The 25,428-nt window shown below is 45.4% G+C and overlaps 1 protein-coding gene across 5 annotated transcripts in view; it reads left to right on the forward strand.

Annotated features, from left to right (window-relative positions):
- Window positions 1-25,428, forward strand: part of LOC135378944 (caspase-7-like) — a 290,182-nt gene that overhangs the window by 32,970 nt on the left and 231,784 nt on the right. For all 5 annotated transcript variants that reach the window (XM_064612127.1, XM_064612128.1, XM_064612129.1 and 2 more), the window contains exons 2-3: window positions 988-1,047; window positions 17,157-17,208. In XM_064612127.1, the coding sequence (XP_064468197.1) occupies window positions 1,029-1,047; window positions 17,157-17,208 (71 nt within the window). In that variant the 5' untranslated portion in view covers window positions 988-1,028. The remainder of the gene's footprint in view (window positions 1-987; window positions 1,048-17,156; window positions 17,209-25,428) is intronic.

Consider the following 25,428-nt stretch of genomic DNA (forward strand, 5'->3'; position numbering starts at 1 on the left):
ATCCGAATTTTTTCACTTAGAACTAAGGGGCAGTGCTTCCTGATCTGGAAGTGATAAATAAATAGCTTGAGCCGTTCCCTGAGGAGAAGCCATTCAAGGCGCCCTACTTTTTGGCCCTCCCGCAGACTTTGACGCCGCCTCGCGTGAAAGCCGCGTGGAATTCGGCTGAAATATTTTTCTGACATGCATAATTCAACGATACAAAGTAGTGAAAAAAAAAAATTGTCAAAGTCTGTGGGGGTCGGGCCACGATTTTTGGACGGTGTGTGTGTGTGTGTACCAGTTGTTCCATCTCAAATCGAAAAATCCAGTACACTTGATGTCTCGAATGAAGGGGAAAAAATATATGTGTTGAAGCCATCGGTGGGTTAGGAGAAATAAACGCTTTCGAATTCTCTGCACTGTGCGGTTCGGGAAATAGGAGAAGAGAAAAAAAAAACTGCTTCTTAGAGGACGATGTCGTCGCGCGCACGTTTGAGCCTTCCTACAAGGCTATTTCTCGTGGAATTGTAGTAATTTATTGATCTGGCTTTATACCACCTAGGGCACAATAGGCTCTGCCGACACAGCACTGCCAATTCAGGAGGCTATTGTGCCCTAGGTGGTATAAAGCCAGATCAAAATATTACTAGGATGGGACAATAACTAGCCTTGTAGGGAGCGCTGAAACAAGCGCGCGACGTTTTTGCCCCTTTCCTATTTCTCGAATCGCGCAGCTCCCCTACGGCGTCAGCCGTGCGTTGTCCACCTCAGTGAAGCCGACAACGGTGAGCCCTTTCGCCACCACCACCAACACCCACCGAACGGCGCAGTGCAGATAATTCCGAAAGCGTTTATTTCTCTTAACTCACCGATGGCTTCAACATATGTTTTTTCCCGTTCATTCGAGACATCAAGCGTACCGGATTGTTAGATTTTAGATGGAACTAGTATACGGTCGTGTTCGTGAGGGATGACATGCCTTGAGTGATTTCTTCTTTCTGCCAGGTACAAGGGGATACAGTCTGATCAGTTGTGGAACGATCGACATGGAGGACAAGCAAAGTGGTGAGTGTTGCACATCACTTAAAATCAAAGCAGAAGACATCCTTGTGTTCCTTCTTTGTATATCCCCAATCCAACAAAGCAATCTCACCAATGTGCGGGGCGACTGCAAGAAGCTGTACAGCCACAGCTTCTTTGCGTACATAGCTTGTCAGATGGGTCAAAATCGCCATCTTGCCATGTATTTCAGCCCCTTCCCCGCGTAAGACAACGGGGATCGCCATCTTGAGGGACGGTTGTTGCGAACATCGCAAAATCAGCCACCTAGATTTGTACGAAAGTAGAAATTATCTGCAAACAATGTGCACCGAGCATGCTATTTCTCAAAATAGCCACTTCAATCCGTATCCAATCCAGCGTGAGCTATGGCTGCCGTCGCTCCTCAATTGGCGTGGGAATGTGTTCACGGTATTTCCAATCACCGCGGACGTACGATCCTGTGCGTTCTGTGCAGTTGCGTCTGTGGACTGTGATGTTCGTTAAATATTGTGATGCTCACCAGCCAGCTGAGGCTGCTTTGAGTGATGTAGAAGAAGGTGTCCAGCGTAACTCTACGACGCATCTCTCTACGACGACATTGTGCGAAGAAGTGACTACATTTGTACGACCATGCCAGTCGTCCTGCGTATGTTTGCTAAAACACTTCTTCGTTAGTGCGCAGAATAGGTTTTGTGATTGCCAATGAACGGCAGTACATGAAATAGGCAGCTTCGTTTTCGCTTTCGCAAGTGAAGAATGTTTTCTGTCCCAAGTGCTTTGTGAAACAATTTTCTTCTGCAACGACCCTGAAAGTTATCTTGCGAAGGTTTGTCAATGGAAATTGTTTCAAACGCTATTCGTAACTACAAATATTTTTGCGACTGAGTTGTGGAATAATAACACAGTGTATGATAATGGTAGACTGGATGTATTCGCAAATATATATTTGGTAATCGGTTATATTTGATAAGGCAAGTTCCATAACCACTTCGAATCCCTCGCAAGTACTCCATGAATCAATTTCAACAACCATGTAACTTTTTTCTTAAAAGTCTGGTTTGGAAGTGGAACCGCTTTCATGCATCTCTTTTTGCTACCGTATCGTTCACGTCATCCCCTTCCACACTCAAAGAAAGGGGCTTAAGGACTGTGTGTGTTTAGTTGTGTTGTAAAAAGACCTTTCCCACCGTCCAGTCTGATGACATTCATATTCAGACGTAGCATATACCTTTCAGTTCTCAACATATGCAAGCATATTGACGTAACGTGAAAAAGGATTGGTTGGTGATTCACATGAATTAACAGAAAGCCTGATTGACTAGATATAACATGAAAAACGGTTAAAACTTGGCCTGGTTGGTGACCGCGGGAAGGAAGCTGCAGAATGCCGTATTCATATACTTTACTCTATATCACGAAAGTGTGACAACGTATATATCGAGGAATCATTAAGCTGCATAAACAGAGCGAGTGTTTGGCTGGTTGATAAAGCAATGGGGTTTTTTCAATTGTTTTTAATTGAAAGGTGCATCAACACCCGTTTAAAAGAACATTCAACTAATACCTCTAATAGATACGGTCCATTGGGGGACCACTTACTGACATATGGATATGAAAATGAAAAAATGGCTAGGAAGCAAGCGAGCTGGTGAAGATGATGCATAATGTAAAAACCCCGAGACTAGGGAACACGAAGAGACAGACACAAACCTGACTTTGTGTTTGACTTGACTTCGTGTTTGACGTGTGTGACTTGTGTGAAAAGACATCGTGTTTGTGTCTGTCCCTTCGTGTTCCCGAGAGTCGGGGGGTTTTTACATTATGTGTGGGATGTCAGGCAGAATTCCAAAAATTTTGTTCAGGTGTAAGAACAAAGTAGCCTTCTCTTTCGAGAGGCGCATGAGATCAAAAAAGCAGGTAGTAACTGTGTCAGTAACCCCTGTATTTATCTTTGTGGTGTAAACAGGAAGTCCAACACGAGAGGGAATAAAGGGGGAGAGGAGGGTTCTTATGTATTTAAGGCTTCGTTTCACGAAATAAAAATTCTTTGGCTGGCATTTCAGTATGGTGTCGTCTTTTTTGTGTTCCGTTCTCGTCTTTTCCTGCACAGGGGCTTTTATCGTTTTTAACTATATTAGACGTAAGACGTGAAACAGTGATTACGTTCACAAAGCATATGCACAAATGAAATTTACTTTGTTGTAGATCACTGATTATAGATTTCTTAACAAAATTTGTTTGCTTCGCTTTTACATAAGTTGAGGCATGCATACAATTCAGAAATCTGTGCAGCTGTAAAAAACAAGTAAATGGTTTGTATTACACGTTACTAATATCTGCAAAATTCATATTCACCCTCCCATATGCTTGTTACTTTTTCCACGCATACGCTTCCTACTTGATAGAAGTGAAATGTGAAACACCGTCATTGTGTACACAAGATGTGTGCACACATAGTGGCATTACTGTGCTGGACGTAACTACTTATTGCTTTGAAGTAAAATTCGTTTATGTATGGACATGTACAACATATCTGGCATGAGCTCTGTCATGTACCATGATCGTTACCTGTGTCTGAATGGCACGTCATTCCGAGGAACTTTGAAATCAAGCGCACTGTGCCTTCAGTAAAACATGTGCACTTCCAAAGCGTTGTCTCTATGCGAAAACCTAAAATGCAGAGATGACAGGTGGTTGCAAAGCAACATATGCGCTTTGCCTGTATGCTCATCACAGTGAAGAAGATTTTCTCCAATCGGGGGGATATGCTATATCGAGTCTGCTTTCCATGAGCAGAAGTATGCTGTTCCCACTGTGGTCAACCATCATACCAATATATGCTTAGTGTAGGCTACTCGTTTTGGTGCAGGAAGAATGTGAGAGTTCGTCAATGCTGTACCTTAGAACTGAGCTGCTTGAGTAATCACGATAGACGAAAAGAGGAAGCATCAAGTCATTGATATGTAACATTTTGGTAGATGTCTTGCTTTTCTCTTTTTGCTATGTCTTCTCCTCTTGTCCATGGAGGGTTCACATCAGGATTATGCCATCGAGGTGTGGTCACATTTCGTGATCTTTGGACGTCTGCATTTATCAATTAGGTTTTACCCTTAGCAGTATTGTAATGCGGAGTGTTGAACGTTCTATCCTCCCCCTCATTTGCAAATATATCAAAAACATTTCAGACAGACTTTGGCTCAACATGTAGTTCCAGATGTGCCTGCATATCATAGATATGTAGCACGCAAAAACCCACAACCACGAAACCGAAACTATCATTCTAGCTTGTGCATGCGTTACAATGCGAGCGTTACAATAATCGCTAAGAATGTCGAAGGCAACATGGGTTAGTTATTACTAACTTTAACCTGTTTACTGCATCATTTTTCAAAAAATTCGTTTGTTTAAGCAAATATGACAAAGAGACAACAGCAGCGTTTTGTGGCGCGTAACTGGCGAACTTCGGGTTTCCGGGTCTGGCAACTGCGTTCCACAAGATGGCAGCCTCCGCTGTTTGACGCTGATTTTACGGCAGGTTGACCCACCTGTAGCTTGTTTATATCCGCGGCGTCAGTATAAGTACGACGTATCTGCTTCTTTCTTCGGTGTCTCACTTGATGCTTGTGTGCACTCTTACACTGCTTTGTGGGTGTTGTCCGTGTCTCTTTCCTCTGACGCATGGGCGCCGCTGAGATTTTCTCCAGGGGGGGGGGGGGGAGGGGGCAAACCAATGACGGCCGAGGTGACGGGGTGGGGGGGTACGGGTGCCGCGAGTGCAGGGCGGGAGGAGAGGTGTAACGCAATCCCTTGTCCGTGCCAAGGCGTACTAATTCTGGACTAATTACTACTAATTGGTAATCTGGTACTAATTGTACTAATACCGGATATTACGTACTCAGGAAGATAAATATCCTCAGTCAGCATAATGTACAGCACGCCATGCCACTCACCTGTAACTGCTCACATGAAAAGCCAGTCATATTAACGAGGAAGAGAAAGTTCGTTTACCCACCGCACCAAGCTAACCACGTAAAAAAAGAAAAGAAAGAAAATGTGACTGTGTTCAAAGGACCATGTTAGGGCAGGGCCACTTGCCTCTGCCATCTGACAATCAGCACAAGTTGCGCCGAGCGAACTTCCAGCAGGTGGATTTGCACAAGTTGGACTTACAGGGGGATGATGCCCAACAGGCGATCGAGTTCGTTCTGGATCTTCATAAGTCTCTTACCTGCCTTGCCGTAGCTCGCGGGGTGTCTCGCCTGCCCTTCATAGGCCGGCTGGATAACCCGCAGGCCCAAGGGTGGACCGAAGGAGCGCGTTAACGGTGCAGTAGGATTATTTCAGAACTAAGCCTAGTTTACAGCTTGAGCGATAGAAAGCGACGTCCGTGCATAGCGCGAGTAAGCAGAATTTGATTTGGTCTCGTACTGTTCTGATGTTAAACTGACAGTTCTGGTATATTTGTGGCTGCGTCTTCTCTTGTTATATGGTTACGTTTAAATTTGTTTGATAAGCGCTATAGAAACACGTACGTCACGGTTAGAAATAGTAGGCCGGGATCTACGCGCTGAGTCATCGGCCTGGGCAGGACTCTATTCACTGGGCCATCGGGCTGGGCCCAATGAGAACATGACGGTCTCAGCCCGGGCCGTGCCATTCTTCGATGCGCTCGGGTCGGGCCCGGAAATGTCGGCCCATGCAGGACCCTCTATTCTGCGGCCGAAGCTTTCGGTAATATCGCCATGCATGGTAACAGGAACAGAATCGGCCAGTCAACGTGACCAAAAGCACAAATTATACACAACTCTCGGCAAACGAAACTTTACAAAGCGGCTACGAAGTCACCGCAAGAAGCTGTACCAGCTGCGAGAGGAGCAGTGTACATCAGATTTCAGATGCGTGCGCAACAGAAGCTAGAACAGTGCTGGGACGGTTATAATAGCACTGTTATGTGATTTTGAACTCTATCTCTTGTATTATACGCTCCACAATGCTATTAATGCAACAAATACGTTTCCTAGCGAGACATATTAAAAAAACTCCATACGTCATATTCATTGGCAGATGATATCTTGTCATTACGGCTTATCCATTCATCATTTTGACGTGAAACTTCTCATTACACGCACCTCACAACTAGGGCATATAGCGAAACAGCGCGAACGTTCTGTTCTCTCTGTGTTGCATTGCGAGTGTATTCGAAATAATGAGCATTGAGTGCAGAATATGCCTGCTTCGAATAGCCTATGACACCCCCTTAGAGCCGCCGTTTAAAAGTTCAGATTCCACTTCGAACCACGAAAAAAGTTAGTGTTTAGGATTGTGGGAAATAATGAGACTTTCCGCCTCCTTTTCCAGCGCTTTAAACTGGAGAGAAACGGCAAAAAATGAGCAGGCTCATAACTCACATCTAAAATTGATAAACCGACAAATATTCGACAACCGACCAATCGATATCAACCTACAGTCTTGATATGTTAACAAAGACCATAGCATTCTTAAGACCTAAAAATTGTCTCAAGTTTGTGCCTTGTGAATTATTAGTCACCAATGGCCGTGTTCGTAAAAAAATAAAAAATATCATGGTTGATCTATCGGTGGATCCGACGCAAAAGCGTTAGCATTAAAACTTGAAAACTATTTGCGAACTCCTTCACAACGCTATACAGGCAGTCACAAACGCACACCACCTTTCACACGACCCTACACAAAGCTAACTCAAGACAGCATTTGCAGCCGAACGAGCCTTTCGAGCTCACTCCGATTGAGTTTGGCGCGCCGTCTCGCAGCCTTCTTTCGCCGCCGCTCGTTCGCGCAGCATTCACCCAAGGCGGACCCACGCAAGGATTTCTGAACCCGTCGACGTGGAATACTTCACAGTAGAACAACAGTATATTGAGTGCACAGGCACACACATTCACAGATCCAGCATGACAGAGAACATGTTCATATCCCTTTGCTGTTTGCCTAGGCGTCTGGTTGACCCGTCACAAATGAACTTGTGCAGCTGTTATGCTGAAAGATGATGTTCCAACCACCCAGAGTGGCTTATCCATTCTACTGTATCCATGCAGGTGCTTTTCTGAAGCATATATGAGTTGAGTGCTTATACCTGAGCAAGAAAGACCAGAATAGGGATCAGAAACGTGAAAACTAAAAATTATACCGGCCTAAATCCTGTGTAAATGCCACAGGTGTGGTGCTATGCTATGCAAAGGGGTAGAATGGAATAGGAACTGAATTACCCGTCATCGAGTGGATGGCGTAAAAACACAGTATTGGTCCTTCTTGAATCGTTATTGCACCAAGCGAGAGAAGCGGAGCTGCCTTCCACTTATCTATCACTGAATTGACTTGAAGAACTACCCAAGAGGCTTCGAGTTTGAAAGGGTCGGTATCGACAACATGTTAATGGAACCACAGTAAAACCCATCCAAGGCGGTACCAAGCATGGATGCTTTACTTGCGCCCCTGCTGCACCTACCATATTTCGAAACTTTACGGCGAGCTACTCCGCAGCGCCGACACGGCGCCACCCGCTTACGCGCGCCACGGAAAGTGTATAATTTCAAATCGACCAATGTGCGCACGCATACCGTGGGAGCGGCTGCAGGAGCCAATGAGCTGGTGAGAGTAGAGAACTCCCTCTTCGACGTAAAAATGTTGACGTTTCATGACGTTTGATAACGCGAAAAGCTCGCAGCGCCTCAGTTTAGCCCGCAAAGGAACTCACGAGTTTTATCCCCTTGCCCCCGCCGTGGCGGCGTCGCGGGTTGCATTCTCCACACAGCCTGTCCTTCCTTCTACACTCACCGCGCATGCGCGCCGCGCGGTGCGGACCCGCCGACCATGCCGCGATAGTTGGTTGGCGATGGCTGTAATATCAACGCATTAAAAGTAATCCACTTCGATTACTTTACATAACAAGCCAACCATTGTCTCCATCCGCTAATGCGTAAAGGAACAACACTCACGCACATGTATTTAATTTTTCGTATCACCTGCAGAGTTTAAACTGTCCTGCGCAGAGCAAATCGATTACACAGGGACCCTTTTCTTCACCGCCACACAAATTTTTCTTTCACAATACAGCCTTCCGCTTCCAACAAGAACACGCAAGGGCGGTCTTGTGATATGGGTGATGTGGGCACGCTGAGGGGCATAAACATTGCAAGACCAAAAGTGCTCGTGCCATCTATCCTAAAAGCGATAAAACCCCGGTGCAGGGGACACAGAGAGACAAAACAGACGAAGCACTGACTGACAAACAACTTTAATGGCAGAGACACAGCTTAAATACACCAACTGCACACACCCGACCCCTAGTGGCAGCCAAGGCCATCATGCTGTAATCACAAAGTTATCACGCAAACAGGAGCACCAAGTAAACGACTCCCAGGAACCAGAATTCGAGTTAGTTATCAATGAACTGCTGAATTGTATCCGTTACCAACACGGAAGGCACGCTAATGCAACTATCTCCAGCCTGTTTTATCAAAAAAGCTTCCTTATAAAGAAGAACACCTAACTTATTACTTTTAAACAACACTTTTGTTTTTTGAACAGCGGCTCGCACCCGGAACAGGTTCTTAAGTGTTCCGCCAGCTTACCACACCCCTTGCTCTGTGTTCCATCAGACATACATTAACACAACGTTTAGTTTGACCAATATACTGGCACCCACAAGACAAGGGAATTGAATAAACAACACAAACAGTGCAAGTCACAAAAGGATCTACGTGTTTTACATGACAACCCCCTCTTTTTGTCCGGTTAACCCTAGCAATCAAAGACCTGAGCCAATAACCCCTTTTGAAAACCCCATCAGCACCATGCCTACAGGCTACCTTTTTTGTTCATCAGGCCGATGGGCGGCCTGATGAACATACGGGATCACTCCAACCCCCCTCCAATCTCTCTGTTCACATCGCACGTGAGGATCACAAGGTTCCTTTACCAACCTTTTTACGACATCACTGATTATATTCCAAGGATATCCAGCGTCCTCAAGCCTAGTGACCTGCTCCATGCAGCTCGACCCCACCTTATGAACACACGACCTCACCAAAGAGTTTTCTATCAAAGATTTTGCAACTCGAGCTTTTACAGTTTTTGAGATATTGGACTCAAAAGGCGTTAAAGGTTTTTTTTACATCGCTGGCAATATTCCCAACATACTCCCATCCCACGAGAAGAAATCCGAAGATCCAAGTACTGAATTTGACCATTTTCTTTCCTTTCCACAGTAAACTTTAAACCTAAACCCTCTCCAACAAACAAACCCTGTATACCCGATTCATTTCCTTACATACCCACACATACCAAAAAGTCATTAACATACCTAGTAATAAATTCAACCCCAAATCTCCCACCCCCCAAGCTCCCAGAAGCAGCCCTATCTACCTTAGCCAAAACCAAATCACTAAGTGCTGGAGCAATTCTGGTTACTGGGAGGCGTTTAGTTGGTGCTCCTGTTTGCGTGATAACTTTGTGATTACAGCATGATGGCATTGGCTGCCACTAGGAGTCGGGTGTCGCTTGCCTCCCCCCCCCCCCTGGCCCCAGGCTCCCTGGCCCATCTAACATTGTCATTTGAACACAATCACTTTTTCTTTCTTTTCTTTTTTTACGTGGTTAGCTTGGTGCGGTGCGTAACGAACCTTCTGTTCCTCGTTAATCAAATGACTGGCTTTTCATGTGAGCAGTTACGGGTGAGTGGCATGGCCTGCTGTACATTATGCTGACTAAGGATATTTATCTCCTATTATATAATGGCTGACGGAAAGGGTAGCAGGAGTAGCGACAGCAAACGTAGTATGAAACAAAAAAATCAGGAGCTAGCCTTGACTTGGCACGGACAAGTGATGACACTGCCGAAAAAAAGGTAAAACGTAAAAATTCCGAAGCATAGGGTTACTGAGCCAAAACTGAGCCAAAACAATATGGTTGCGGGCGCATTCGACATCCAGAGCTAGAGGAATACCCGAACACCTCCACTCCCGCCCTGCACTCGCGGCACCCATATGCCCCCCCCCCCACACACGGGTCGAGGTAGGTTTCCCCCCCCCCCCCGGAGCAAATCCTAGCGGCGCCCATGGCTGTGTCTCTGCCATTAAAGTTGTTTGTCAGTCACTGCTTCGTCTGTTTTGTCTCTCTGCGTCACCTGCACAGGGGTTTTATCGCTTCTAGGATGTACCACCAAACAGCCCGGTTTTTATCGCTTTTTAACCTACGTGCCATCTATTTCTGTTTTTTAGCCTTCTTCACGTAACGACCAATGACAGGGGAGGCACAAGGCAATTGAGTGTGATTACTTTGATGAGAACAGGGCAGCAGGCATAACAGTGGTAAAGCCACTGGGGAAGTGGAACTGTAACAATGTGTGATGGCGTCGAGGGGGGGTGTCCCCTAAATCCACCATCAAGAATAAACGTTTAAGAATAAATCATTCAAGAATAATCCGCTTAAAAAATACACCGTTAAAATGTATCTCCTAAAATAAACCGCTTACTATCCCCGTTTAGAGATCACCGTTTAATAATCCACCATTAAAAATAAACTGTTTCAAAATCCCCTCACCATCTAGCACGGAGGCGGACTGATTGCAATTTGCGCCGGGTTAGATCATGTTATGTTAGGTTAGTTTAGTTTGGTTTCGGTTAGTTTGGGATAGTGTAGGCTAGTTTCGTCCTGTGAGGTTAGGTTAAGCCCCTTGCTTGCAGCTCACCTTGATTTGGGCCATCCCACATGACTCTAGCAACCGTAGGGTGGATTTGGGGGATCCTGAAACGATTTATTTTTAACGATATATTCTTAACCGTGGATTCCTTAGCGTTTATATTTAAACGGGGATATTTCGGCGATTATTTTTGTGCGTTTTTTTAAGCGTATATTCTGGGAGATATATTTTGAACAGTGGGTACTTACGCGTTTATTTTTGAAAGATTATTTTTAATGGCTTCAAACGGGATACACCCGTAATAATAATACAAGAAGGATTACAGTAACACTATTATAATACTTTGCATTATAATACATTCCCACTCCTGATATATATTAAATAGACGAGTTTTATGTGTTACCACTGCCCCTGCAACTGGGAAAGTGGTAGTTGCAAAGAAACATCATGGTGACGTACTTTTGCACGCCAATCAAAGCGCAGCGCGCAGTGGACTGTATCCGAGATCGTCTGCACCGCGCCTTCCAGGTGATCGCTCAGACGGTTCACATCTACCACGGGCACGCATCGTTGGTCCGTTAGAGTATGTCGTATCCTTGTTCTGGCGTAGATTAAATTCCGCCATGCTCTCAACATCGGGCATTCTCTTGCAGAGCATTTAACGAAACTTCCAGTTACTCCCATTAAATTCTCTTGCCGTGGTCAGTGATCAATGAGAATTAATTCGCTACCACCGTTTTGGAATCGACGCGCACAAAGTCAACTGCCCTCGGCCCTAGAGGTGTTTGCGATGAGTATGCTAGATCCCGTCGGGATGTTGTTTTAAAACGTTGCTGTATCATACGAGAGTACTCAGCAGCAGCTTCGAATTCGTATTAGGATTTCCTTTGAGGACATCAGGTCACTCTATCTGATATGATGCCTACACACTATTGACTACGCAATTGTCTACATGCACGAGAAATTGGCCACTTTTAGCTACTTTCTCATTGCACGTTGCGGGCTTTTCAGGATTTCGACGTGGCCACCCTGGCCATTGATGCCATGGTGTAAGCAACAATTTACCGTACAATGCGGAGCAAAGCCTAGCACCCCTATACAGGTCGGAACAAAATACATAAGCTTCAAAATTCGTCACGCAATCTTCATCTACGAGCTCAAACACTGTAGCACGTATACGCAATAGGTGAAAGGCATACGACAGAAGTATTATTGCGTTTTATAACATGGGAGGGAATCAACGAAAATGATGATTTAAATCCAATCTTAGCAACGTGATGTTGCTTGGCTTCCACGAAACAATATGATTGCCTTATCATGTTTTCGAAATTGTTACTGTGAGCTCCTTCCGATGAGCTAAAACTCTGAAAAGTTAATATTCCGGTCAGGGTTTTAGTACACACTGTTAACACAGAACTTCACCACATAGCACGTTTCTAGTCAAGTCTCATGGCGTATGATATCATTCTGTGTCCTATTTGTTCAAAGCAGGAGGAGGTGCCTACATGGGCCATACATAATGTGTCTCAGATATGCGGCTCCTCTCATTTCCAAGAAATCAGGATACAACATGATCTAATTCCCGGTTCCCACTTCTGGCTATGCCCGTTGCTATGCGGCGAAGTTCACTTTTAACAGTGCAGGTTGTGTCTGTAAACAGGGAGTTTGAGAAAATCGTATGCGCCATCCGATTCCGACACCGCGTCGCTCTCAATGACGTGAGCCTTCGGATGGGGAAGAGGCGAACGGAGAACGCCAATAGTGTAAGCAATGTAAGCACTGAGATAACCCGACGTGGGCGATGGAAGCGAGACACGCGCGCTACAGGCCATTCATTTGTTCTCACACGCCACGGACCTGCCACTTGCTCTTCGCTTTGGTTGGTTGGTCGATATCTTCCGCCATCGTCAGTCGTTCAAGGGGCAACCGCATGGACGGCGCCAGGGCACGGGCTTCTGTCGTCTTCTATGTGGCGTTTCGGAATGCGCCTTAACTTCGGCAACGCGTTCCAGGTTGCAATCCCTGCGCGCCTTCCCCATGGAGGTAAGAAACTAAGGAGATGCCCTAAGCGCCTCTCCCAATGCAAGCGAGCGTGCTGTGACCCGCGCATGGCATTGTGGTTAGTTGCCCACACACGTGACCCATAAACGTAACGGCAAGACGTCATAAAACATGGCGTCCTCCATCTCCGCGGCGTATCTTACCTGAATACAGAGACGAGCTGCGGCTGAATAACTTGTTTCCGCTTTCATAACATCTTAGAAGTTATCACCCCCGTTGAAACACAAGATAGATCATCTCAGTGTGGAAGCAATGGATCACAAATCGCTAGAAGACGTACGTACGTCATCGTGACATTGCCTGGCTTCTCTTCTGTTTTGCTCAACTTTTGTTGTGATTTATCACGCGGCAAATGTTGAAACAACCCATAACCTTTAAAGTATTGTGCGAATGGACTCCTTGAAGGTAAGACGTTTGCTGAAGATGAGGTTTGCTAAACTTCCAATCCTCCGAGCAGACCGCCATAACGCCGAAACATGTGGGGATCACGTGACCGGGCAACTAGATGGGCGTGGTATTGCCAGGAGCGACCGCTAGAGGGGACCCACGGCCCTCCGATCTTATAGCCCTCTCCTTAGTTTCTTACCTCCATGGCCTTCCCAAACAGCGGAAGACGGTGGCAATTCCGGCAAATGACGCAAGTTACGGCTTACATGCCAATGCCTGGACAAGAGTATGCTACATGAACAGTTCTTTGTGGCGGTATCGACATGGTCGCTTCGAATTTCCAAATGCCGCAGCAAATCTCATATATGTATTTCCCCGAGCATCAGACGTCGCCGGTTAGTAATCGTCAGATGTCATGGGTGAAGCGTGGCACAGCTACTAACACGAACATTCCTACGGCGTTCGATGATGTGTCCTCATAAGTTGTGCCGGTGCCTCCCGAATGCGTTTAGCGAACAATATGACGGATTACGCTCCCACATCCATCAAGGTATAACACGCATGGTTTACTGTGCTTTACTAACTCATTTTTGGTAAATACGTCTTATTCGTGCTCTGTCATGGAAGGACACATACCTCCTGCTCCGATGCCTGAAATAATCGTGAAACTCATCATTGTCAATTGCAAGTGAACTCCCAGTTCCAACTTGACTACCCTTTGCCATATTGACGGAATTGAGTGCGTGCTGGTGCAGTTCCCAGGGGATGTCTGAAAGCGCCGTTAAATGGGGCATTGTCGTATATTAAAGGGAACTTTCCCATTAAGGGAAGCCTAAAAAAGTGTCTCGACCTGTCAATCAAACTTTAGCGTTTTTTCTCCGCTGCTTCTTTTCGTGGAGACCACCATGACTCCAGAATTTTTCCAAAAATGTCGCCGTAGTTTCGAACGGCGAAGTGAGAATTTTGTGACAACATTGTTTCATAAATCACATATATTTTTATCTGTAAGTTCATATGATCTTGTAGTTATCTTGTAATTTGTCTTCAAACTACGCTTCACCATCGATGTTTACGTGAAAAAACTGTGTTCTGTAAGGCCTAGTATAGACAAAGATCGGTAGCAAATATGAAGAATAACCCTGCGTATGCCTAAAAGCTTGCATGGCATGGCAGAATTTTATCCGTATGCACATCATTTCCCGTTCATGATTGCTGTCATGTTTCATAATTAAAACATAACACCCGCTATACATGGTATTTCACTTAAGAATGACCCTTACTTATTATAGAATGTACTTGAGATCAAAATTAGAAACTTCCTGCGTAATACCTGTGAAGGTTTTTGCCGCACGAGCAGGTGGTTTCCATCAGTGCACCTCATTAACTTGTCTAAGTAGTTTAATTGAAGCAAAAAATTCTCAAGGAAAGGTAACTTTTTTGCGCTAATTAGAAGGCCGATGGCCACAACACCCAATTTCAGTCACAATTACAGGATCTTTCACAATCTTTCCACAAAAATTCGGCACCCGAAAACTTGCCATCTCTGCAAGCGCGCTTTCGGATTTCGCGGCGCCGGGACTATCGTCTCTGCCCGAAGACACTCCCACTGCGCATGGAAACAGCATGAGAAAACAGAAGAAAAAAGGGAAGGCGGGGACCGGATGAAATCACTTATTTTGCCGTCACAAGCTTATCTCTTCGCAGCCATGAGTAACTGATAATCAGCGAAGTCATAAAGCATGATCGACAAGAGCGAGTTGCGATTACAAGCTCGTGGTGCGTAAGACCCAAGGCAGGGAGAGCATTTGTCTGCTGTCCCAGTCTAGGGTTTTACTTCCCAGTCATAGAGCATACAGGGTTGGACCTGGCTTCAGGGTAATTTCGTGTGTTCCATCAAGCGGGTCCAGCAGCCGATCAGTTCTGCCGTTCTGCACCCCTCCAATCTAACCCTCTAAATCCAGGTGGTGTTGATAAAACTGACCACAAAATTGGAGCCTCATTAGGTTGGCAAGTCGCTAGAGAATATCCGTTCCAATCCAATCCACTTCAGTTTCCCGTCAGTGGTGGTGCTCTGTAAATACACGTGAAATATAGTTTAGGATGCAAGGAATAACACGGAACCGTATTTCAGCTCCTGATGGGCAGAGAGCCAAAAAGTGTGCTGAGCTACAGGTATAGACAGGTCTCATTAATGACCAGACACCCAGTTTCTTACAGACGTCTCTGGAGGCACAGGGCTAGAGTCTCTGTGGTGCCCGGGAAAGCACCCACCGGAAATTGCTTAAAGCGACTGTTACATCCGTCGCAGTAGATTCCGAAACGATAGTGCCTCTTTACTCCACGTTCGTCAGTGACAATTACGCCGAAAAATCCGAGGCGGGTTACTGGAGTTGTTCCTATGCAGATTTGCTGTAACACATAGGAAGAGAAGGCATATATTGAGAATATTCCGGTATTACCGCTCTGGAAATGGGATAAAACATCACTTGGACAAGGCCAATCAGTAGCGGCCTTTGGCAAGAACAAATCCAGTCAGAGAGTGGCTGGACGGCTCTTGGCAACCGACCGGTGCGGAAGGAACGGCGTCTGCTGGTCGCAGGAATCTGTGGTCGGCCTGTGCAGTGTTGTCTCTGTTTAGCGTCGGACATTCTCGTACAGACAGGAGTGTAACATGTGTTCAACGCGACATGGTCGCATCAGAGCTCACACTAGTAGGCGAAGGTCGGCGTATTTACCGTTCAATTTTCACTTAGTATATTGCAGTGCGAAGACGCAGCAGACGACGTCGGAGACAATCGCCAGCGCTGCAATTCCATTCGTGTGACTGGGTGACGTCATCATTGGGTTACTCTTGCTGGGCTTCCTTAGCTTCAGAGGCAGTTCCAATCTTGCAAACTCCTCTATGTAATATGTAAGCCTTTTCAAGAAGGGAAACTTGCCCAACTTGACTGCGAAGCAGCGGCGAATGTTACCGTATATCTCGCATACACGCGTGTACGGTTGCCATAGACTCTGTCGAAGGCGTCGTTTCGCAACTTACACTTACGAAAGTCACATGGTATTAGTGCATAGCTCTGTTGTTATTGCGCGCAGCCTCGTGGACACGTTGAACTGTTCGTAGATATGCCATTTTGGTGCATCGTCCCATCACTGTGTCTCACGTCGCTCCTTCTTTTGGTTTCAGATTTGTCATCTCCTCTTATTATTCAGATATCAGCCAAGGTTGCCCCACAATACGCCGGCTCTTTTTAGTTTGTTCCTCAATGCACTAAGTTTATTATAGAGCATTGCCCTCGTTGTGATTCTATTCTCTCAAAGCCTCACAACAGAATTCGTTTCGACAATGTTAGAAATACTGCATACTTCATTGGCCTCGGTATAGAACCAGCAATTACCTACAAAATAAGAATAGCAAAAAAAAAAAAAGGTCACAGTGGTCTTCCAGTCTCCTTTGGAGATAAAGTGAATGGGCATATGAAGACCATCTCTGGAACGAGGCGGACACAAGCAGCTCCAGCTAATCAAATTATCATTTAATATCTACGCATTTATGCATGTGTATGCATATCTATGCATTAATATCTATGCATGTTTTGTCCAGTGGATAGATTCAAGAAATATATTCATTTTACCGAAGAAAAGACGGTTGAGGGGGTCGGTCTCCACTGGCTCGCGGAGTACCAAACAGGACTTCGGTGTTTTGAAGACACACCGGAGGACAAACTTTTTTTTTAGGACACGGAGGACAAACAAATTTTTATTATGGATAATTGGGAATAGAAGGTGTGTACTTATTGGAATTGTGAGTCATACTACTGTTAATTAAAAAAAACGAAAAGCAAAAGAAGAAATGGTCGGATTTGAAATTACCGAATGCCGACCTAAACAAGCGAGAAACTGCTAGGTGCAAATAGGGTCCAAAGGAAATGAGGTTTCGTGTTTATGATATTATATCACGCAGTATATCGTGTCTATTTCTTAATCATATACATTACAACGGTTGCAGAATGTCATGCGGACGAGATTCCCAGAGGAGAAAGAGGAAGCGGTCTCGAAAGGTGAGTGTTGATCAATTAACCCAGAACAACGTTTTAACGAAGCAAGAACGCCAAGTTAACGAAGGGGCAAGTAAACTGTTGTAGGGGCACAGTAAGCATTAGCCGTAGTCGATATGACGCTAGGCGCAAATGCTGCTCCGCCATCAAAATACAAGTCAAAATACGCATTGGCACATTCATTTTCCAAACCATGTCAACGACGTGCGCTGTCGGGACAGTTATATCAGTAAGTGATGCTGTCCCACCACCCGCTCTGACGGACTGATCTTTTTTGCAGTCGTGTCGTATGATGAGGGCGTAAGAGCATTTTATTAAATGGATTTAGTTTGCAGGTATGGCAACTGATACACGTAGCGGTGGTTTAGCTTTCTTGTGTTAAGGGAACAAATACTTTACTAAACCTGAGTTCTTGAACAGCACAAGCACATCTATCAACATGTTAAGAATAGCTGACGCATGGCACGGTGCAAAAATCCTAGGCATAGTAAATTGCGCTCCTGTGCAGTATGAAACGTCAATGAATACACAAGAGAAGAATCCAAGTGATCCCCTACAAACTAGCCATGTACATGACTAGATATGATGTACAAAGTGATATATGATCACTCTCAAATTCTCAACACCCTTTTCGGTGCAAATGCGGTGTAATTTGGGTCTAAACGTTACACCCTGTGCGGGAAAAAGTTTGCATGGTGGTTGTTGGTTGGGTGTAATATTTACAGAGATCGACCTTGCGGATGCGTGTCCTGCTACTGGTGCGAAAAGGGTGCAATTGAGCAAAATGTTTATCTTTGGCGTACATAGCAAATGAATGTCCTGTACGCCGAGTCTTAGTTTTCCCTCATAGCCAGTAAGAAACGCATACGATATTTTGATTGCTTCAGTGTTTTTGTGCATGTGTGCAAATTAAACTGAGACACCTCACCTTCGTTTTCACTTGAAGGCGAGCAGGGCTGTCTATTTTGCAGAACAACGACACCTTTACTTTTAAGGTGAGGAATGGGGAGTTTCCCAATCCCTGGTGGTGATGAGGGGATTGAAATAATGCGCGCCATCACAAAAAAGATCGAAGTCCGACTGTGTAAAAAAATGACGCAAGAGCTTTGAGGGCAGAGCGTTGGTGGGCTGTATTTGGCCAGGGGCCAAGCAATTTCGTGAGAGGGAGGGAGCGAGAGTTCAGGTGATTCAGAGACCCGACAGTGCTGTTCAGGAACGCTGGTAACAATGTTGTGTAGCAATGTAGCAGGGTTGTGGGCAATGAAAAATAATGTGCTCGAGATCCTCTAGAGCTGCGTCTCCCAAACTTCTCGTTGTGTCGGATCGCCCAAACCACTGAGAATTCATTTGAGGACCCCTGTTAAGTTCGGTTGAGGTAGATACAGGCAAGAGACGTGAAGAAAAAAAGAAGGAACAACAAACAAACACAAGGCAGTATATTTCTGCCTTCTCATATATCGTCATATATAAATATCATCATCTTCAGAGATTGCGTGACCAGTACTGGCCTAGATGGTCTTCTTGCTGTCTGCGATCGACACCAACCCCCGCGAACACTCTCAGGGGCCCCCGCGGGTCACTTTATGAACACACTTTATGAACCACTGCTCTAGAGCACCGCAGTGACCGTATCTAGGAGAGTCAACTTGTCTCAAGCGGTAACGCAAATGAGCTGTAAAAGCCACACCGGGCCGCTTTCGATGAGTTAATGCAGCATCTTGACGAAAGGTGTTTCGTGGCATGCGGAAAGCTTGTGCTGGACCACCTCTGCTAAGCATGGATGGAGGGAGAATGTCTGTTGTCCATTGGCGGGAAGCCAAGAGTGTCACGAGGCGTCGAAGAAATGAAGTCTCCTCTCAGCAGGGCGATACTCGCCTGCTTCCGATGCTAGAGACAGGCTCCAACAGCTCCCCATAGAGCCCATAGTTTGAGATAATTCACACAACACTGGGCACACGACCAATGAGAGTGCAACGTTGTAGAAATTATGCAATGCCAGTCGGCCAATCAGGAGCTTTAACTTTGGCTGACCTTTCGACCGGTTCTGGCTACCATCGACTTCTACCGGATTTCACGCCTACCGCCGTTACCCGATATTCAAAATAACTGAAGCTTCTTTTGGCTAAAAGAAATATTTATTTGACACAAAGCACTGATTCGAAGATCTGATACATGGATGCACTGTTAATACAATGTCCACTGCGTTGCTGACGCACTGTAACTAAGTTCGAACTTGAAGCAAAACGAACACAGCTCTCCAAATCCGACGGGGCCCGCGCTTGTTCTTCACACTCCAACCGCTCCAACTCACGAATAATTCCAGTTCCGGAGTTGAAAGACTGTTCGTGGGATAATAGTCGTGTCGTGTCTAGGAACAGCACAACACACGTTGAATCACATCGACGCATGAATAAACCAGCGAACACTTCTACAAACTGTTCTGCCGATTGACATTACCGAAACACGGAACACAAGAGGACGCCTTGCCGGCCGATTTTATGATGAGCATCTTCTTTCGTTGTTTGCAGAGCGGAAAAGGCGCTTGTGTGGCACGTAATCGTAATCCTGTCTTTGTTGTCAGGCCTCAAAATCCGACGGCGCCCGAACGCGTTCTTCATGCTCCAACCGCACCAGCCCACGAAGCATTCCAGTTCCGTAGTTGATAGACTGTACGTGGGACAATAGTCGTGTCCAGGAACAGCACAACACGCGTGGAATCACAAACTGTTCTGCCGATTGACATCACCGAAACACGGAACACAAGAGGACGGACGCCGTGCCGACCGATGCGAGCTATTTCGAAACTATGCTGAAACTGCTGAAACGGCCGCCGGGACGCTGCACACACATGCGCGCGTACAAAATGCGATTTCAAAACGTTGTCGACCAATCGGAGCGCGCACGCAGTCTGGGCCAATGAGCTTGCAACGTTGTAGATTGGCGCAGTGGTACATACTCTACAGCCGCATCCTCGGTTACCTGAGGAGGACTGCTAGAGACCTGCTTCTGCGGCGCCGTGAGCCTGGTCATTCCCACGGCACCACAATGGGCTGCAAAGTTCACAACACAATCATGTGTATAAGGGTGCGAGACTGTGTGCAGCATGTTGGTTGGGACTGAACATGTTTGAGTACGCACATGGACAAGGACAACACAGGGAAGCGTTCATCTAGCGGCTGATTTATTGGGACGAATTGCTCTTGTTCACGCTGGGACTTTCAGCTGCTCGGGCTTTCGGCTTTGGGGACGGAAAGGTTCCATGTATGTCGTCCTTGTCTGTGTGCGTTCTGTGCCATATTCATGTTCAATGTATATTATATTCGTTTTCTCTGAGGAAGGAAATGTCACTTCCTTTCTAAATGAGCTGTTGGTTCATTAACACAGTTACGTGATGTTTTAAACCTACCACTAACTTTAAGCTCGTATATCCTTATCCACACGTATATCTGTATGTCAGACGCTAATTTGGTCCAATATGGCCCCAGTTTCGAATTGCCATATTGGGGAACGTTTTCAAGCTATGCATTTACTTTGACTAATATGCATAATATGACCGCCAGAGAAACAAATCACAACTGATGCCATTTTTGGACGGTGCCGATTTACACCAAAACTGGAATCTGTCAGCATAATTTAATTACTACCCACACGCGTTGAGTGAGCACCTCCCGCGGGGTGTGTTTCCATCTTAGGGTGTTGATTTACACGTAAAAAGGACCAGTTACACACTAAAGCTTTTTACACCCCTAAGGTTGTGAAAAGGGAGTGAGCATCTTTAGAGGTCGTTCTGAACATCCTACAAAAGGGTGTTTGTGTCGGCACCCATTTAAAATGCTTGTTTTGTTTTGTTTTTTTTCAGAAAAATACCCTTGCAGTGAATGCTACTAATAATAAAGGGAGATGCGTCAGCCTAATGCGGCGATATGAGGGATTTCGACATATTGGGTTCTTTTGACGTGCACATCCGACACACGGTACTGGAAGCAGTGTCTACCTTCCCCAATTGCTGCCCTCCTCAACAAGAATTGAACCTGCGATCTTACGCTCAGCAAGCCAACACGTTACCGACTGAGCTACCGGCGGGGACGATACCTCTGGCGGGGACGATATCCCGAAGGAATATCGTCGGTTGGGGGAAGGGGGATATCTGTTAAAGGAGTATCGCCCAAACGAAGTTATGAACGCCGTCAAGTGCTTGCTTTCTTCACTGAGCAGTACATGCCAAAAAAAAAAAAACGAGCTTGCGTCGAGTTTACTGAAGACCTTTGCACTTTTTAGTATTGCGAGTGAATGTTCGACAGAAGGGATAAGATGAAATTCACGCAGTACGTAGCGGAAATCGATGCAAAGTCAAATTTCTCCTGACTTCTTTGGGACGATTACCATTGGCGCCCACCAGGCTGTTGGTTCCATGACTGGCGTTATGACTCCTAGCTTCTCCATGCGCTAAAGTTCCTCTTTTGTTTTTTGCTATAGGGGCAGTGGTACTCTCCGTGGAGATGAAAGGGCAAAGGGCCTAGCATCAGCAGCTAGCTTTATGTCGTAATCTCCTTGTAGAACTCCCAGTCCCTGAAAGAACGTAGCATATTCTTCGAATGGGGACGCCTTTGAGAGCATTTGTATTGTCCGAAGCACCTTCAGGCTCTCTATGGCTGGCTGACCAAGCAAACTACGTAGGAAGTTCCTTCGAGACGTCAATGTCTTGTTGGGTTTCTTGTCCTTGAAAAACTGTCTGAAGAGAGGTCATAACTGTGGCCTTAAACTTTTTTCCGTCTAGACCTCGGAGGCGACGTTTGGGAGTTTCGAGACGGATTCCCGTGAAGTGCTTAGGGAAAACGCTCACTGGTATACCTGTTTCGTCAGCTCCTGTTTCAACTTTAAACGTTAACGGTATTCCTTGAACAACGACTGAGACTTGCCATTTCGACGTTCCACCATGAGCTACGACTCCTAGAAATGCAGTAGTTCCGTCGGGGGCAAATTGGGTCTGCTTAGCCGAAAGGCAAACTGATGAGAAGTGCCCCTTCTTCTTGCATTTGAAGCATATCTTGTCTTTTGCTTGGCAGTCCTGTCTTGCGTGCCTGTCACGGCCGCACCACCGGCAGAGCTTTTGGGAACCTGACTTTGAAGAAGGGCGGGTCGTGCCTGCGTGAATCTTCCTGGTTGCCAGTCTCCTTGATTCGTACCCCACTGACACTTTGTGCGTCGTTAGTCGATGTACTGTGGCGTCATTGCCTTTGTGAAGTTCAGCTTGCTGCAGCCGGACAGTTTCTAGCTGGCGAGCCGCTGTGGTAGCCTTTTGTAGAGTGAGTTCGGAGTCGAGCTGTAGTTGTTCCGAAACTTTCTTGTCAGGAATGCTTGCAACCAGTCTGTCCCGGATCAGTTCTTCGCGACGCGCCCCATAGTTTCATAAGTCTGCCATTAAATGCAAGACAGTCACGAATTACTCCACAGATTCGAAATCCTGTTGTACTCTCCTGTTGTACTTTGCACGCTCAAAGATGATGTTGCGGCACGGAGCGAAGTAGGCATGGAATGCTTCTAGCACCTTGTCGAACTTCTGTGCGTCTTCGGGACTAAGCTTTAGCGTGGCGTACATGTCCTCCGCTTGTTCACCCACAATGTAGGTCAGTGCATCTACTTGGCTTAACCCAGCCTTGTCGTTAAGGCCAGAGGCAGCGCGGAAACATAGAAAGCGTTTCCTCCAAGTGGTCCACTGATTCGGCGTCTTGAACGTGAAAGCTTCCGGTGGCGTTACATTGAATGTAGCCAAGGATGCCGTAAACGTCGAACGGTGTTGGTCAAGGGTGACCCGGCCCAGTGTAGCAGGCTGTAAAAGTTTAGCATAGATTACTAACAGAGGTGTAACACAGGGTCTAGCATTTCCTAAGCCAGGCAATGTATGGTCCCGGCCGATTTAAAGCTCGGGCTATTGGATAAGCCAGCGCCGTGCTCTTGTCACTCTTGCATGTTTTCTCAGTGACACATTCGTACACGAAGCATGGCGGCGGCTGAGAACACATCGGCAAATGAGCTGTCGTGAGTTCTATCTTGGGACAAACACAACACATACAGTCCCCAAGAACCTGAGGGACAAAATCAACAATTCACTAATTAATGTTGCTGAATGGGTCAGTTAGTACACGATTTAACTTGGAGCAAACAAGACAGACACAGAGAAGGGCGGCCATACTGGCCCCACTAGTAACTCGTCAATGTGACAAAATATTCCCAGGAGGAAGGTCAAAGAAAGAAGAAGAGGTTAAAAACACGAAATGATGACGTCACAACATGAAAGGCGGTGACAGTCGCACCGATAAACCCACGCTTCCTTCACATTTTAGGTTGGTCCTCTGCATTCTTTAAGTCAAAGCAATTGAGTTATCGTTGATTCATCTATTTTTTCCCCGAAGTCCCTTTATGAGAAACCCGTCGAATGTCATCCTCGCTGTTTTTGTTTTGAAATAACCTTTTATCTCCGTTCGTTGAAAAACCGACATACACCCATACTCTTTAACATGACCTCAATGACCGACAAAAACTCTTTCGCACGATAACGGTATCTGGTAAACGATTGTGAATTCACATTTGACACAAGGAGTTTTGTGCCTCTTGTATCATCTTTTTTAATGCGTTAGCACTATAGAAGTGTCAAACTGGAAAAGGCTGTATTTGTGTGTTGTCATCATATGAGATGGTGACACCTCAGCGAGTCAGAAGTATAAGTGGACATGTAAAGGGATATAAGAGGGTGAATCTAAATAGAGGTACATGATTTAGAATTGAAGTAGTCGGAGGCAATTAAGAATTGAAGGTAACCAGAGGTAATGAAAGGCAATTAAAGCAAGAAAGGTGAGTTTAAATGCAATGAATATAAGACATATGTAAGTAAGAGGAAGATTAAATTAAATGAAAGATTACCAAAGGTAACTACAGGTTACTAAAATGGTTAACAACAAAAACAATGAACAGGTTAACTAAATTTAATTCAAGGTAATGAAACGTGAGTTAGAAGGGAATTGTGAGTAACAAATCAAGTAAATGTAACTATAGGCAATTGAATAACATTCAAAATTATCTCAGGTAGGCTGCGCTTACCCTCGATAATCAAAGGATAATTACAAGGTAATTGAAAGTAATTCAGGCTAATTAAAGGTTCATTAAAATGACATACATATAGTAATTGAAAGTGTCGAACAGGAAGTCAAGTTGTAGGTGTATAAGCTTGTCAAGTTGTCGGAGTACTGAAGACAACCGAATGTCGGGTTTAGGTGATCACTGAATAACGGAAGTGTATAGCAGAGTAAATTATGGACGGGAAGTTGACAACCAGAAGTTGGGTTAGACCGGAAGAAGACAACGGAAAGTCGGGCTTAGACCGGAAAACGTGCTTAATGGAAAATCGCCGCTGTTTCTTTCTCTCTTTCTTTTTCATTCGTTTTTAGACCCCCTTGATTACCGTAGCAGTAGGGTTCATGTTCAACCCGCTGGCACGCATTGGCTTTTTCGTGAATTACCTGTTTACTTTGTCCCTTAAAGGAACGGTCTCGTACCCCCTGCCCCTTTCATAAAGTGTACCATTCGATTGCCCTTTGTTGGAAATGGAATACTGCTAATTTACCCGACAAAACACGCCACAGTTATTAAATAACCGAATTAAATTGATAAAGATTGCAGGGCACGCCATGATCTGTGTTGGCAACAATAAGAACGGCCACGTCGCCCACATCTCATCCATATTGACTTCCGGTTGTACACTACAAGCTTAATCTGACTTTCGGTTGCCCTCTTAACGTCTGTATTTGACTTCCGATATGCACTACCTTTCCAAGTCAAGTTCCGGTTCTCCACTTCCTGTCTAAACTGATTTCTGTTGTCCACTTCCAGTCTATACTTGACTTCCGGTACGACACTTCCAATTACTATATGTAAGTCAATTTATTTAAGCTTCAATTATCGTCAATTACTTTTAATTACCTAGTTATTACCCTTTGACTACCGTAGGTAAGATTATATCATTTTGAATTATTTAATTCGTCTTCATTTACATTTACTCGCATTGATTACCCTCAAATCTCTAATTGATGCTAATTACTTTGTATTATAGTTATATAGTTATACTTTGTATTTCTCTGAGTTCTCACATCTACAAACGTCGTCAACGACATCGGATACAACGGTTACAACGGCATACAGTAACAGGGAATAGCTGGGGGTAAGCAC

Source organism: Ornithodoros turicata, chromosome 1 (assembly GCF_037126465.1).
Source record: "Ornithodoros turicata isolate Travis chromosome 1, ASM3712646v1, whole genome shotgun sequence".
In the NCBI taxonomy this organism is placed as follows: domain Eukaryota; kingdom Metazoa; phylum Arthropoda; class Arachnida; order Ixodida; family Argasidae; genus Ornithodoros; species Ornithodoros turicata.